Source organism: Camponotus floridanus, unplaced genomic scaffold (assembly GCF_003227725.1).
Source record: "Camponotus floridanus strain SB8 unplaced genomic scaffold, Cflo_v7.5 scaffold28, whole genome shotgun sequence".
Taxonomy (NCBI): Eukaryota; Metazoa; Arthropoda; class Insecta; order Hymenoptera; family Formicidae; genus Camponotus; species Camponotus floridanus.
In genome coordinates, this window is record NW_020229414.1 from 2,465,608 (window position 1) to 2,483,407 (window position 17,800).

The 17,800-nt window shown below is 34.2% G+C and overlaps 2 protein-coding genes across 2 annotated transcripts in view; one reads left to right on the plus strand and one right to left on the minus strand.

Moving 5' to 3' along the window:
- The first annotated feature begins 790 nt into the window (after positions 1-790).
- The window catches only part of LOC105250881 (apoptosis-resistant E3 ubiquitin protein ligase 1), a 111,240-nt gene continuing 94,230 nt past the window's right edge, over positions 791-17,800 (plus strand). The window contains exon 1 of the mRNA XM_025409732.1: positions 791-1,174. The gene's annotated coding sequence lies outside the window, so the exon portion shown is untranslated. The remainder of the gene's footprint in view (positions 1,175-17,800) is intronic.
- The window catches only part of LOC105250882 (agrin), a 45,719-nt gene continuing 30,033 nt past the window's right edge, over positions 2,115-17,800 (minus strand). The window contains exons 2-9 of the mRNA XM_025409735.1: positions 12,630-12,746; positions 9,277-9,586; positions 6,148-6,291; positions 5,537-5,701; positions 5,255-5,419; positions 4,970-5,092; positions 4,413-4,589; positions 2,115-3,052 (exon numbers count right to left, since the gene is read on the minus strand). Coding sequence (XP_025265520.1) covers positions 2,821-3,052; positions 4,413-4,589; positions 4,970-5,092; positions 5,255-5,419; positions 5,537-5,701; positions 6,148-6,291; positions 9,277-9,586; positions 12,630-12,746 — 1,433 coding nt within the window. The 3' untranslated portion in view covers positions 2,115-2,820. The remainder of the gene's footprint in view (positions 3,053-4,412; positions 4,590-4,969; positions 5,093-5,254; positions 5,420-5,536; positions 5,702-6,147; positions 6,292-9,276; positions 9,587-12,629; positions 12,747-17,800) is intronic.

The following is a 17,800-nucleotide window of genomic DNA, read 5'->3' on the forward strand; positions in this document are numbered from 1 at the left end:
GATTCGCATAGTGATTGATAGCGTTAAATTCGATTCTCGTAGTACAAAACAAACTCGAAATTCCGAAACTGATATCAATCCTGACGGAAGTCAAGAAGTTTAGTTATATTTTCATAGTCATTTACAAATATGTTACGCACGGTTATTTGGACGTTTGTGAGATATCGCGATCGATTTTCGTAAATATTCAAGAAACGAAATGATCGATGGGATTAATACTGTCAAATTATTAGGGACACAATCATATTAGAAGATATTATAAGAATCATTTATCCAATTACATTTAAATTTCTTTATGCTTTCATGTCATTAAGAATAAATTATGTTTGTAATTATATAAGCATGTGACGTAACAGTTCAATTCAGTCAGACATCTAATAAAGTTAGATGACAGTTAAGATAATTTGACAAATTGAATTAATTCCGTAAAGAATATTAAACATACGAATAAAATAAATTGGCGAGACTAAATATTGTGTATATACATACGTGTTTCGAATCTCCTCAGGCGATGAGTGGAGGGGGGGAGAGACACTGGCACATATTCTATTTATCTATAGTCGATACGTTATCCGCACGAGGTCGCAGCTCTCGGCGACACGTCACCGACCAAGCTGTCAGTCATATTTAACGTCGCGTCAGCGCAAGGTCGAAGTGATACTATCGTGCTACGCATTCCTCTTATTTCTGTGGAATCCGCGAAGCATCGTTAAAAAGTGTTACTCAAATTAAGAATAAATATCACGTATGTAATTGATCTATTCCAAATTTTAATCGTACCCACGTGCATATCTTGCGTAACGAAAGACATATTAATCTGAAACGTGACGGGACGCGTCGATACGTTACCCGCGTGAAGTTGCGCGTTATCGACGAAGCAGTCGGCCATATTCAGTCAAGATCGAGACAACGTCGTGATAACGTCGTGCTGCGCGTTTCTCGTGTTTCACACTTCTCTAAAGTGTATCGCGCGTGCGAGTGTGAGCGGGATTATCAGACAAGGTGATCGATGTGTTAATCAAGTAGTTAAATACTCCGTTAATTCGCGTTCGTTGGCAGTATTTTTCCGATGTTCGCGAGTGCGAGTGCTGGAGAAAGTGAATTGTCCAAGAGGCAGCGGTCCGAAGTTGGCGCCGGAACAGCTGATGTATCACAGCGCCGATGTACCCAGTTGGTAAGTAAAATTTATTTATCGCACACACATTCACACGCGTTGAAGGATCAGATGAGATTGCGCGTTCTGATTTTTTTTCAGATTTTTTTAATCTTCGCAAAAACAAAATAGAAACGAATGATTTTCTTAATCCTCGCGAAAAATAGAAATGAACGACGTGTCATATTTCTGATCGTTACGCGTGTATAATTTTTTACACACAGCTGCTCTTCTTTTGTATCTTAAAATATACATATATGATTTATTATTGACATTGGAAGCGTATACAGAGTTAGTGTCGATATACAAAAGAATGATTCTCGCATGCTCGATAATAAATTAAGATTGCAATGATGTAGTTTAATAGTAATAATAATAAATGAACACACATCACACATATCGGAAGAAGATGTAATAGCATAATATTCCCCTAGAATAAGAATACTCTCTAGCAACACCGTGTCGATACATTAATAGCCATAATTAGGACGACGGGCGTAGTTGTGGAAAAAAAAAAGAAAATGAAAAATCGCGTTAAAGAACGCACATGCTTAATGATTAATGCTACAATAAATAATAATGAGTCTATATCGCGTCAAGTATATGCGAAGTATATCGAAGGGACTATATCGTAATTGGCGACATCCCCTTTGCTTTCCCGGTTAAAAAATTTAGACGATAATTTTTGAAAAAGGATACATAATCTATAAACAATTCTTCGTCAACTTTGACATCCCAGGTAGAACATGAACTCATAATGACATCATTATGACGTCATCATGATTTTATTTATCGCTTAAAAGTGACCTAAACAAAAATGATTAAAAAATGAGTCAAAGATGACAAAAAGAATGATAAATTTTTAAGTTCAATAATCGCATTATATAATTTTAAAAAGATTATGTTGCTTAAATATAATTAAAATATACATGAATAATTAAATAAACAAGTAGTTGCGTAATATATATATAAAAAATGATATTATTATGATTGATTCTTAAGATTTCATACACGAAGTATATATATTCTTCAACAGAGTTCGCTAGAATTGTTTAATATCAAAAATAAGTCACCAAAACATTGTCCAAAGTATATCAAACGAGATCATTATGATATCATGATTTTTCTAAAATGACTTTTAGGTGATTTTTAGGTAACTTTTAGTACGTCATAATGATGTCATTATGAGTTTCATGTTCTACCCGGGATACAATAGCGCGATTTGCGAAGCATTTTGCCCGCGTGAATTATTTCCGAGAAGGGGAGAGAATCGGCAATCGCGATGAATATTAATTATCATAGAAACAGCAGTAACAATACGACAACAATCCGGACTGGCAAGATGCTCGTTTTCCCTCAAACGCATTTTCCGCCATAGAAATTTAGCGTTTCGGATCGGCTGTCACCCGAGCTCACGTAAATTATTTCTCTATCGCGTCGCGCGTCTAGAGTTTCGAATGATCGATACAGATCTCGATCGATCGGAATTTGTCGAACGATTATTAAATACTTGGAGACGACACATGATAAATGAACATGTACAGCATTTGTCGCTTCCGAATTCGGAAAAAATACGAGCGAAATTATCTCGTCGAGTGATTTTTTTCCTCGCTTTTTCTCTCTTTTTTTTTTTCTCTCTCTCTCGCATCGTGCTAGCCCCATCTGTTTTAATAGAGATAATTTTTCGGCTCCTCCGTCGGCTGGCCGCACACTCCGTGATACTTTTTCGTGACGAGACTCCTGCTACGGCAATTCTCGATCTCCAGGAAGCACTCGTTGCTATACGTCATGCCATCGGTGCCGCATACGGGATCGTAATAAGGCGGACAGATCTTTTGACAGCCGCGAAACAGGAAGCCTTGGACGCATCTCTTCATAGGTACCACGTACACGTGTTTCCTAAAATGGAAATTATTTATTAATTGCTTATTTTCCCTCGCTATTTGAGGTGGAAATTTTTTAAATTAAAAATTAAATTAAATTTTTAAAATTTCCATTTATTTTTTTAAATTAACATTAAATCAAGGGGAGGAAAGAGGAAGACCAAAGTTAAGCTTAATTGGTTAAATTCGAGCTTAAACTCGCTTCGCGCGTTAAAGAGCAATTGCATGATTCGTGAGTTGAACGATTTGGATCAGTACTCGTGTCGCGAATTGTCCCGAATATTTTCATAATTTCCGAGTATTAGTTTCTTTATTTGACGTACGATGGACATTCGGTGAGTGTTAGAAAGCAATCGAGAATAGAAAATGACTCCTTTGAGGATATAGGCCGCGCGAAGGCGTCGATAATTTCTACTTTCGAAATTGCACGGCGATTGTGTCCAATTGACGTTCGCGAAGTAGGATACTTTCCTCTCGCGTACTTGAACGGGCACGAGAACATCCTGCTGGTACACGTACCGATAGTTTATTATTTTCGTGAAAAAGAAAGAAAAAAAAAGTAATGAAACGGTTCTCCAGCTGAATCGAATAAACGGCCTTTCATCGCACGCGATACTATTAACTCGAATTAATCATTTCTCGGAGTTTCTTAGACAATCTTTTCCCCTCTTCAGAAATGTATTCCGACGTAATGAAAGTTTCCATGCATGGAAAGTATTATGCATATGGGAGAAAAAGCTACTATTGCGGTCAATGAAATTACACGCGCGACACGAAACATGCCGCTCTCTCTAGACTTTTTTTAAATAAATAGGAATAATTTAATTTGAATGTTAATAAGTAGCCTCTCAGCTGAGCTACTTTTAGCAAAGTAATCAAATTTTTATATTGCGGTAGAATTTTTTTGTGCTGTATAAAATGGGAATAAAAGTTGTATGCTTGAAGTTAAGATACGATTATTGAGACAATTTAATTGCTTTTCTTAATAATGAAAGATTCAATTGGGGCAATAATTGAAAAGAAAATTTAATTAAAATGCTTATTTTGCAATTTCATTCGTAATCTATAGAATTTTAAATAAATCTAAATATTTTACAAAACGAAATACGAGTTTTAAATGCAATCTTTTTCTCGAGACTACATATTTTGTTTGTCTTTTTATATCTTTTACTATTAACGATTTCATTTATTTGCTATTATTTATCGTTCGCTCGAAAGTTGCTAGAGCAGATATTATTAATAAAAAAAAATGTGATCAGATTTTCTCGAGAATCAGGGGTTTAATTGTTTAAAAGGGCTCGCTGTAATTTTACTCAAACAAAAAACTCCGGTATATTGTGCAAATAAAATGCTTGAAATGCGGTCAGGCGGCTTACCCGCAATTGTCCCTCTTCATCTCGCACTCGTTGCGATAGAGCTTATTATCGGAGCCGCAAACAAACTGACGTTCCCCGCTGCAGATCTGGTTGCAGAGCGCGGTGGTGCGACAATGTTGCGCCGGAACTTGAACCACCCTCTGGCCGCAAGTCTCCCGCCGCAGATGGCAAAGGGACCTATAAATGCATACGAGATGACGCACCAGTGAACGCGTAAACTTGGAGGGATTGGCCGCTGTTTGATCCTTTCGCGATTTTTTCTTTTTTTTTTTTCATTATATTCGAGTCGCATTTAATCTCTAAAAGAATTTTACACTCAAACCCGTTTAAATATTTAGAAAATATTGCATTCGATATAACCAGGTATAATATCATGGATTTTGCGATCGTTTTATTTGAAAAAAAAAGCAACTCTGAAATTTAAATTGATGAAGAGCAAGTTTTGGAAAGGGTCCAAAGTCTTTTGTCGGTCTCTAATGAACGGCCACTTTGTGGTGGATCGCGCTCCTAAAATCGTGGAACGGACTTTCTGGAATCCGAATAACATTCTTAATCACCGATAAACGTTGCCATCGCTTCCACAAACTGGTTCCTCGGGTACTTGGGCGCAATCTTCGGGGCACTGTTCGGTCTCCTTCAAGGTCGTGCACTCCCCAACGTGAGCCAATTGGATACCCTTTCTAAAAACGCATCAAATATTGAAAAAGAGTTAGCTGGTCTACGGTTGATCGGACGTTCGCAACGAGTTCGAAAACGATAAACGATCACGTTGGAAGGATTATCGTATCTTGATATTTGAAAAGCAAATTGGTCATTATTCCTGAGAGATGAAGACAACTTACAAACAAACCGCTACGTTCAAATGGCACTGATTTGGATAGGTATTCGCATCGCTACCGCAAACCGGATCCACCTCGCTTCCGCATCTCAGCTGTTGCTTCATGCATTTCGTTAGCCGAGCCCGACACTTCTCGAAGTCAACTACCGTTATCTTCCTTCTTGCATGCCTGTCGATTATTAATACTTTGCTAAAGATTCGTGACCGGCGATCGATTACTCGTGACAAGGAAGCACGAGCAATTTTTACTTATCCAGGAGAAGCAGCGCTGATGATGAATACACACCCGCAGTTTAGCATTTGCATCTCGCATTCGTTCCTGTATATGTTCCCATCCGATCCGCAGACCGATACCTCCGCCTCGTTTTTGCAATCCAAGGGACACGCGTTGCTTCCGGACGTTCGTTCCCGAGATATGCAGAATGACATTGGAACTTCGAAGACGTGTTTCCTGGAAAGCACGCTTCGATTAACATCATAGAACTTGACGAGAGTTTCGCGATCCAATTAATAAAATTTCGATGTAAAAAGTCACAATAGGATTATAAAATTCCGAGCTACTCGTTGAAGGAAAAATCAGGATGTCGAGAAACTTTAAGTCACGTATATCAGACTTTACATCCCGCATCAAATCGCATGTAATATTTAGAGAGAAATCTCGGTGGAGGGAGGAACGAAGGGCAACTCGAGTGTTCTTTAAATTACACAAGGGGAGATACACTCTTATAACACAAAGAGTATACGAAAAAAAGCGATTCTTGAATGATCAAGTGGAAGGAAAAAAATAGGGAACGCGGGGTAAAGTAGGATTACGAGATCCCGCGAAATCTCTGCAAGAGAGAAAGTCCCTCGGGGACGATCTTGGTCGGTCGTACTTGGTCGGATCCGCAGACTTACCCGCAGTTCTTCGCCCGCATTTTGCAGGTGTTCGAGTACAAAATACCGTCGCTACCGCAGGCAGGCTTGGCACCACGCCAGCACGATTCACGACAATGTCTTGTGGTCTGGCAGTGCTTCTTATTCGTACGCACGACGCCTTGGCTGTGAAGGGAAAAAGTCAAAATCGTTTTGCGGCCGGGGACTAGCTTTATGTTAGAATAAACTCTTCCTTCCCGCAGGGTAGTTACGTTTTACGAGATTACACTGAGAAAAAAATCTGGTTGCATCAATTAAATTTCTGGTAGATTCAATCAGTATGTCTGTTGGAAAATGGAATCAGAATTCTTGTAGGAATTACCAGATGAATCTGATTAATTTCTTCTGTTAAATTTATCAAATTTTTGGATTAATAATACTAAACTCACCAGCACCGAGTCGTCTAAAATTTTTTCCATCTAATCTCAAAAGTCTGTTTAATATTCTGAATTTTCATTAAATTATTTTAAGTTCAGTTTTTGGTAGATTCAATCAGTATGTCTGTTGGAAAATGGACGAATCGGAATTCTTGTAGGAATTATCAGATGAATCTGATTAATTTCTTCTTGTTAAATTTATCAAATTTTTGGATTAATAATACTAAACTCATTAGCACCGAATCGTCTAAATTTTTTTCCATCTAATCTCAAAAGTCTGTTTAATATTCTGAATTCCAACACGATTATTGCATAAATTCAATCCAGATTATTCAATAAATTATTTTAAGTTCAGTTTTTGATAGATTCAATCAGTATGTCTGTTGGAAAATGGACGAATCAGAATTCTTGTAGGAATTACCAGATGAATCTGATTAATTTCTTCCTGTTAAATTTATCAAATTTTTGGATTAATAATACTAAACTCACCAGCACCGAGTCGTCTAAAATTTTTTCCATCTAATCTCAAAAGTCTGTTTAATATTCTGAATTTTCATTAAATTATTTTAAGTTCAGTTTTTGGTAGATTCAATCAGTATGTCTGTTGGAAAATAGACGAATCGGAATTCTTGTAGGAATTACCAGATGAATCTGATTAATTTCTTCCTGTTAAATTTATCAAATTTTTGGATTAATAATACTAAACTTATTAGCACCGAATCGTCTAAATTTTTTTCCATCTAATCTCAAAAGTCTGTTTAATATTCTGAATTCCAACACGATTATTGTATAAATTCAATCCAGATTACTGAATAAATTAAATTCAGTTTGTTAGAAAACAGTGCACTGAAAAAAAAATCTGGTTGCATTAATTAAATTTCTGGTAGATTCAATCAGTATGTCTGTTGGAAAATGGACGAATCAGAATTCTTGTAGGAATTACCAGATGAATCTGATTAATTTCTTCCTGTTAAATTTATCAAATTTTTGGATTAATAATACTAAACTCACCAGCACCGAGTCGTCTAAAATTTTTTTCCATCTAATCTCAAAAGTCTGTTTAATATTCTGAATTTTCATTAAATTATTTTAAGTTCAGTTTTTCGTAGATTCAATCAGTATGTCTGTTGGAAAATGGACGAATCGGAATTCTTGTAGGAATTACCAGATGAATCTGATTAATTTCTTCCTGTTAAATTTATCAAATTTTTGGATTAATAATACTAAACTCATTAGCACCGAATCGTCTAAATTTTTTTCCATCTAATCTCAAAAGTCTGTTTAATATTCTGAATTCCAACACGATTATTGCATAAATTCAATCCAGATTATTCAATAAATTATTTTAAGTTCAGTTTTTGATAGATTCAATCAGTATGTCTGTTGGAAAATGGACGAATCGGAATTCTTGTAGGAATTACCAGATGAATCTGATTAATTTCTTCCTGTTAAATTTATCAAATTTTCGGATTAATAATACTAAACTCACCAGCACCGAGTCGTCTAAATTTTTTTCCATCTAATCTCAAAAGTCTGTTTAATATTCTGAATTTCAACACGATTATTGCATAAATTTAATCGAGATTATTCAATAAATTATTTTAAGTTCAGTTTGTCAGAAATTAAACTGATAAACAGTGTTGCAAGAAGAGGATGCAGCTCAAAGACACACAATCAGAGAGCTAGCGTCCTCTTTTTGGCACTACTGCTCGTAAGAGAAAAACAAATATACTTTGGATTTAATGTTAATACTAGTTTCTCTATATACATTTCATAGCAAATATTTAATACGAGGAAAGTTCAGAATGGCTTGCCTAGCGGCAAGTAAAGAAGTTAATGCAACAAGAAATTTTATAGATTCAACCAGAAAATACTAACCAAGTCCTTATAGTAAAATCTATTAAACGTTCTAGTTATAAAAAATCGAGCCTTATCATGATAACTAGAAATTCTTGTTTGATTTAACCAAAATACCTTCAATCATATACGTCTTGTTGATACAATCAAACGATTTTTCTCAGTGTAAGTGTATTTCTTCGAACTTGTCATCGGTTTTAAATAAAGAAAAATTTCGAGATTTGTATTTCTCGATGAAAAAATTTTTAAAATAAATTAAAAATGCGTAATTTTTGCTTTAAAATTTTGAGTTTAAAATTTTCTACTTTGCTTCGCTTGTATAGATTCATTTAATTTCTATTTATGCACTTTTTAGTTTTAACAATCTAAATTTTTAATACAGAAGATAATATTTTGTTTACAGTTGTTTGCAGTAATAATTTTGTTTGTAACCAAAGCTATATAAAAATATATATAGCATTTGAAAAAATTGTACTGTCACTGTCATATATATATATATATATATATATATATATATATATATCATATATAAAATTGTCATATAAAATTATAATATATATATATATATATATATATATATATGTATATAAATTGTAATAAATATATATATATATATATATATATATATATATATACATATATATGTAATGTAAAATTGTACAATAAATATCACAAACGATTTTTCTCAGTGTAAAAACGGTAAAAACACCGTCTATTGAATTATGATTTGTGAGGAATCGGTAATATTTTAACATGGAAAACATAAAAAATAGATACGAGTAGGGGAATTTAATTTTGCGGGCGAGGAAGAGAATTTTAAAAAATTTTAAAAAATTTTAAAAATCACTCAGCCCGAAAAAATCGACTCTTGACTCACCCGCAAGTGAGCAGCTTCATTTGACACGTGGACTTGTAGACGTTTCCGTCGCTTCCGCAAACCGGTCCGTCGAGAGGCGCGTAGTCGCACGAGACCGGGCAGTTCTCCCTGTGGGCCGAAATATTGTTACACGGCCCGAGGTGAGACAGCTCGATCCCAACCCGGCAGATCTCCACCCTGAGCATGCACTTGTTGAGGTAGGTACGCCCATCGGTGCCGCACACCGGATCCTGATCGCCTGGGCAGCGGTGCTCGCACTTGCTACCGGATGACCTCAGGCAAGCCGTCTTGTCCGTGACCACGGTTACGCCTAAATGAGCGACACGGCGACGGCAAAATAATGAGATACGCAGATAGATTTCGCGCGGTCATCAAGCGCGAAACGAGATCCTCGCGGATATGTGCAAGTGTGCGTGTACAAGATCCCTATCTCTCTCTCTCTCTCTCTCTCTTTTTCTCTCTTTCTCTCTCTTTCTCTCTCTTCCTCTCGTTGATTCGCGAACGAACAAATCACCCGATGCTACTCGAACGCATAAATAGTTCGTTTCGACGCTCTAGGAGATCGCGATTCGTTTTGCGCAAGGATGCATAATTTATCGCCGTCATCTATTTCGCGCGAAAGAAACGGATCCTCGTTACCATTGACCGTTGCTATCGCGAAGGAGGGGAAAGGGGGATACGACATGATACGTACTCTTTATCGCGCGAGATCGGCGAATGAAGGTCGCGCTATTTCCGCGATTGTAATTGAAAAGCTCGCTCATTTAATCGAGAAAAATATATTCTTATGATTTAAGATTTAATTTTCTTGAATGGAAAAGAAACAACATTAGATCGAAAATAACATTTTTAAATCAAAGATTATAATTTTCTTAAAGTAGAATTAAATAATTATATATTCTCGAGGTGACAATTACAATATTAAAATAAGACTATAAAATTGTTGAAATTTAAAATTATTAAATTCTTCTAAGAAGATTATAAATTGTTGCGTATATACGAAACAATGAACGCATTAGTTTAAGTATATAAGTTTTGATTTGACACATTTTTTTGTGTGTATAAGCTTATGGGAAAAAAGGGCATTCTTGTTTTGAAAATATATTTAGTTTTAATATGGAAATCTTGAAATGAGATTTTATCGCGTTAATTAAAGAAAAATGTAATTGTTTGAATAATTGCTTACTTGAATGAAGTCATTTTATATAGTTCAATCGAGAAAAATATATTTTTATGATTTAAGATTTCATTTTCTTGAATGGAAAAGAAACAACATTAGATCGAAAATAACATTTTTAAATCAAACATTATAATTTTCTTAAAGTAGAATGAAATAATTGTATATTCTTGAGGTGACAATTACAATATTAAAATAAAACTATAAAATTGTTGAAATTTAAAATGATTAAATTCTTGTAAGAAGATTATAAATTGTTGCGTATATATGAAACAATGAACGCATTAGTTTAAGTATATAAGTTTTGATTTGACACATTTTTTTGTGTGTATAAGCTTACGGGAAAAAAGGGCATTCTTGTTTTGAAAATATATTTAGTTTTAATATGGAAATCTTGAAATGAGATTTTATCGCGTTAATTAAAGAAAAATGTAATTGTTTGAATAATTGCTTACTTGAATGAAGTCATTTTATATAGTTCAATCGAGAAAAATATATTTTTATGATTTAAGATTTCATTTTCTTGAATGGAAAAGAAACAACATTAGATCGAAAATAACATTTTTAAATCAAAGATTATAATTTTCATAAAGTAGAATTAAATAATTATATATTCTTGAGGTGACAATTACAATATTAAAATAAGACTATAAAATTGTTGAAATTTAAAATTATTAAATTCTTGTAAGAAGATTATAAATTGTTGCGTATATATGAAACAATGAACGCATTAGTTTAAGTATATAAGTTTTGATTTGACACATTTTTTTGTGTGTATAAGCTTATGGGAAAAAAGGGCATTCTTGTTTTGAAAATATATTTAGTTTTAATATGGAAATCTTGAAATGAGATTTTATCGCGTTAATTAAAGAAAAATGTAATTGCTTGAATAATTGCTTACTTGAATGAAGTCATTTTATATAGTTCAATCGAGAAAAATATATTCTTATGATTTAAGATTTAATTTTCTTGGAAAAGAAACAATGTTAGATCGAAAATAACATTTTTAAATCAAACATTATAATTTTCTTAAAGTAGAATGAAATAATTGTATATTCTTGAGGTGACAATTACAATATTAAAATAAGACTATAAAATTGTTGAAATTTAAAATGATTAAATTCTTCTAAGAAGGTTATAAATTGTTGCGTATATACGAAACAATGAACGTGTTAGTTTAAGTATATAAGTTTTGATTTGACACATTTTTTTGTGTGTATAAGTTTACGGGAAAAAAGAGCATTCTTGTTTTGAAAATATATTTAGTTTTAATATGGAAATCTTGAAATGAGATTTTATCGCGTTAATTAAAGAAAAATGTAATTGCTTGAATAATTGCTTACTCGAATGAAGTCATTTTATATAGTTCAATCGAGAAAAATATATTTTTATGATTTAAGATTTAATTTTCTTGAATGGAAAAGAAACAATGTTAGATCAAAACAATGTTAGATCAAAACAATGTTAGATCGAAAATAACATTTTTACAATTTTCCCGTAAGCTTATACACACAAAAAAATGTGTCAAATCAAAACTTATATACTTAAACTAACGCGTTCATTGTTTCGTATATACGCAACAATTTATAACCTTCTTAGAAGAATTTAATCATTTTAAATTTCAACAATTTTATAGTCTTATTTTAATATTGTAATTGTCACCTCAAGAATATAAAATTATTTAATTCTACTTTAAGAAAATTATAATCTTTGATTTAACAATGTTAGATCGAAAATAACATTTTTAATCAAAGATTATAATTTTCTTAAAGTAGAATTAAATAATTATTATTCATGAAGTGACAATTACAATATTAAAATAAGACTATAATATTGTTGAAACTTAAAATTATTAAATTCTTCCAAGAAGATTATAAATTGTTGCATATATACGAAACAATGAACGCGTTAGTTTAAGTACATAAATTTTGATTCGACACTTATTTTTTTTCTGTGTACTAATGGACTCGCGCGCTATTCTTTTACGGTCGATTCATTTGCAAAACGGGATACGAAATCGCTTGCAGTGCGATACATGTCCGCGACAGACGTCTCTCGGAAAGAGAGAGAGATTATAATCTCACGGCTAGCGAACCGGAGCACGTGTATACGATGTATTCATGTGTGCGTGTGTGGTGTACTGCATACAACTGTTATAATTAAAAGTATATCTTACCTTTTCCGCACATCTTCTTCCGCATTTCACACTGCGACGCGTATATGATACCGTCGCTGCCGCAAACGGGTTCGCCGCTCGGCGGACATACCCTGGGACACGCACCGGATGCGTAATCTGCGTGAAAGATCAAGGATTAAATTAATAGACTCGTCAACAATAATTGCGTAAAAGCGATAATTGTAATCGAGACTCGACACCGCTCGCTACGGGATCGTAACGACGTCATTACAATCGCGTATATTATATATTCCCCGCGTAAATTGAATATTCTCGCATTTATTATAAATGCGTACCACTGGCCCGAGTACTGTTAGAAAAGTGAAGTTTAAGCGTCAACGGTACTCCGGTTAAAAGAGAAAGAAAGAGGTGTAATAACATTTACTGTTAGTCGCTTCGTTTTGTTACGAGCGCCTATTATTATAATGATTTAATTGCAATAATAGTGCTTAAGCTTATATGTATTTTCGCATTTATTAAGAAACTCAGCGTGTTGCGAAAAATTTTAGAAGATGATTCTTTGTCGAAAATTAAGGCGAGTTTTTCATATAAATATAAACTTCTACATCCCTCTCTGTAGAATTGCACTCCTTCAAAAATAGGAGTAAAAAGTTAGGTTTTTATTTTTTAGATCTTTAGGTTTTTATTATAATTTTGTTTTTGTTCCAATTTTTCAAACATTTATTCTAATTTTATTTTAAAATTTAACTTCTCGTAATTCAAGACCTATGCTATTTAACATCGTACCATGCATGATAACGTGTTTGATTTTCTTTCTTGAAAACTACTGATTTTATGAAAAACACACTGAGAAAAATTGTTTAATCTCGGAGCTGGCAAGACGTGGCCCCCGATCTTCGCGGGATGAAATTAATGAATCGCGAGTTCGTTTCTTCCTCGCGTACGCTTGTCATTCGCGAACTTTGGTAAAATAATCAGATATCGAGGAATTTTTCGTAGGAAAAATTGCGAGAAAGAATTCCATTGCAACAATAACAGATTTCCTTCTTCTTCTAGTGAATGAACTTAAAGTGTTGACATTTCTTCCCGCGCGAATCTAAAGTTTTCAGAGATCCCGCACTGAGTTTATAAGTTTAATTTCTAACAAACTGAATTTAAAATAATTTATTCAATAATCTGGCTTGAATTTATCTAATAATCTTGTTGGAATTGAAAATATTAAACAGATTTTTGAAATTAAATGGAAAAAATTTTAGATGATTTGGTGCTGGTAAGTTTACTATTATTAACGAAAAAATTTGATAAATTTAACAGGAAGAAATTAATCATATTTATCTGGTAGTTCTTACAAGAATTCTAGTTCGTCCATTTTCCAACAGACATACTGATTGAATCTATCAGATTTCTAATTAATGCAACCAAATTTTTTTCTCAGTGAAGGATTTAGTATTTTCTAGTTGGATCTATAAAACTTTTTGTTATATTAATTAAACATAGACACAGATGCTATTTTTGAAGTAAATTTAGTATTATTAACAAAAAGATTGATAAATTGAACAGGAAGAAATTAATCAGATTCATCTGGTAATTCCTACAAGAATTCTGGTTCGTCCATTTTCCCATAGACATACTTTGAATCTACCAGAATTCTAATTAATGCAATCAAATTTTTTTCTCAGTGCATAAAAGAAATAAAAAAGTTTCTAAATAAATCAAACTTTTTAATGCATATTTTTAAATAATCATATACCAGCCCATTAAAAAGTTCTTATAAAAAATTGAAATAGGGATTGCTTACAATACGAGAGGTTGAAGAGAATATTAATAAATAACCTTCTTATGGGTAGAAAATATCCACCTAATTTCATTTCTTTAACTTGTTCCAAATTTGAGAAAAAAAATAAAAACTAATTTTTATCCCCATTTTTGGAGTAGTACAACTCCACAGGGGGGAATGTAGGAGTATATGTTTGTACGAAAAAGCCCTCTTAATTTTCGACAAAGAATCATCTCGTAAAATTTGTCGCACTCACTAAACACCCTGTATGTATATAACGCACGATGTAGAAGAGGAAATAAAGTTGGCGGCAAAAAATAAATGTACCTGCCTAGGAGAACAGAGGAAGTGAGTCATACGCGTCCGTTTTTACAGACACGGTACGGAATTATAACCGAGTTATCTCTCACCGCGGGATCTCTCTTTCGACGATCGCGCGCTCGAATACCCCAGGATATTGCTGTCCATTGAACATGGGAAGTCGATTAAATAATTGAACGCTCGCCAAAGAGAAGACGCGCGCCCGGCTTATCGCGGAAACGTTTAAATGCGCGATAAGATCGATCCGATCCGATGGAGAATCACGCGGCGAGCTAATCTCGCGACGTGGGGGCCTTTATGAAAGGCATTACGCAAGTCGGCGCGGGATATTCTTAGACTGGGTTACACGTCAAACAATCTCGGGGATTACTCATTATATCGCGCGGAATATACGTTTTTGCGAACGCGATACGTCAAAAGTACTTCCCGATCAGCGCAAGGTTTTGCAGCCAGCCAGGTATAATCGTCCGGGTCGCGCGGAAGTTGTCGAAAGCCGGGATAAAATTACGAGAGGCGAAGGGTTGCGGCTGCCTACACACCGCCAGGATACCCGCATCGTACCGCGGGATATTATAGTATCGAAGGATGCGAGGCGGTATATTAAATCGTTAACGGGGCACCGAGATCCGTCGAGGCCATATCGAGGTGATATTTAAGAGAAGGAGGGAGAGGGAGATGTAACGTTAATTTCCCGACGAAGGTCTCTCTCTCTCTCTCTCTCTCTCTCGCTCGGCGTCGCTCTTTTTGGCCATGCCACGTAGCGTTTATCCGCAAGGAGATTCTCTGTCGAAACCTTAATTACTTCCGGTTGACCGTCCGAGAATATCTGCCGTCCGTGCGGGTCCGCGAGCCGCCGCAGCCGCCGGTCTCGGTCCAGCGCGCCTCGGGTCAACAGCACACGGGATTTACGGCGCTCGTTCCATACCGGATCGTGTATAATATATAACGAATTATAAAATCGGACCGCATGTACAGTTAAGGATGGCATCGGTGTCGGAGGGCGCGGTCGCCGCGCGTTCCGGTCGAATGTCGGGGGAAACGCATCCGAGGCGCGTCTTGAGTTATACCAGAATCCCTTCGATCGCAGAGTTAATGCGTTATTTATCAATTATATAACGCTATATAATAATATAATAATTATAATAATTGTATTATTATTATATAACGTTATGTAATAATAATACAATTATTATATAATTATTATGTAATAATAAATAAATATATAATAATAATAAATATTAAATATATAATAATATATAATTAAATATACATAATTAAATTAATAATTAAATATATATTTAAATAAATATATATAATTAAATATATATATAAATATATAATTATAATAAATATAATAATAAATATAATAAATAAATATAAATAATATAATAATAAATAATAATTATATAATAATTATATAATAATTGTATAATTTATACAATAATTATATTATTATTACATAACGTTGTAAATTGCATCTTGTAGCGACCAGCATCCGCCTCTAAAAGGCTACATTTAAACGGGAAAATTTAATTAGCACCTTCTCCATCGAGGAGGCGAACATTTTTTGCGAGTCTCCTTTTGGGTCCTCGCAGAGGATTTCGTGAGATATATCGACGAAGCGTAATTAGGCCAATTGCAATTTATCGATCAGTCGCTTAATGACGTCATATATTCATCGCGATCATATATCTAAATTGAATTGGTCGGAGATGAAGAGATTTGGTCTCTGGAGAAAATTGAAAGTGTTACGCTACGATCGTTTTTTTCGATTGCACTGAATCTATGGCGCCTCGCTGGCCTGTAACCCGCGCTATCTATCAATCATTCGTCTTTTTAATTAGAGCGTCGCTCTCGATGTACCGCGCTTACCTCCCCTCGTCATTTCCGCTGAACGCGAAACGGAATAATAATCGGAAAGGAACGGGCTCTTGCATCGTGGGGTATTTCGCACGCGTAATGAACTTAAAACGACGTTACGCTCTTCGTGTATTCTGCACGCGAAACGATAATTGCCTGTGAATCGCCTGCGATTTACATAGACGGTTCAATTTTTCATTATTTACCCCCTTTTCCTTTGCGATAATCGTTGCCGGAAGAGGCAACCTTTCGCGAAGAAAATGGGTTACATTTTTTAAAAATAGAATCACTCGATCATCAAGAACCATTATTCGCGGTAATTAATTTCAATTAGCAATTATAACCAAGTAGATTGCGTTTCATCATTCGTTTCATTGACGTTGTTACATTATTTTGCATATCAGTTTAATATGCTAATTGATCGCTGCAGCGGTTCGCGCTTGTAGACGTAATTACAAAAATAGGTTAATATGCAGGAACCATTTCAATTAATTAGCGTATAATTTCATAAAATACTCATCTTAACGTACGGCAATTCATAATTTTGATATCTAATCAATCAGAATTCACGCTGTGAAAATTTCAAACTTATTATTAAATTATTATTTCCCACGACACTATGCGAAAAATACATGACCTGGTAAAAAAGTGTCATATGTCACTTTGTTAAAAATCATATGCTCATCTTAACGTACCGCAATTAATAATTTTGATATCTAATCAATCAGAATTCACGTTGTGAACATTTCAAACTTATTAGTAAATTATTATTTTCCATGACGTTTTGCGAAAAATACATGAGCCGGCAAAAAATGTCATATGTCACTTTGTTAAAAATCATATGCTCACCTTAACGTATCATAATTAATAATTTTGATACCTAATCAATCAGAATTCACGCTATGAAAATTTCAAACTTATTATTAAATTATTATTTCCCATGACGTTTTGCGAAAAATACATGAGCCGGCAAAAAAGTGTCATATGTCACTTTGTTAAAAATCATATGTTCATCTTAACGTACCGCAATTAATAATTTTGATACCTAATCAATCAGAATTAACGCTGTGAAAATTTCAAACTTATTAATAACTTATTATTTCCCATGACACTATGCGAAAAACACATAAGTCGATTGTTAAAAATCATATTTAACAGTTTGTTAAAAATCATATTTGACAGCTTCGCGCTGAAAGATTCGATCGCGAGGGTCTGTTGGCGGATAATTGGACAAGTAGTCATCTCGTTCCTT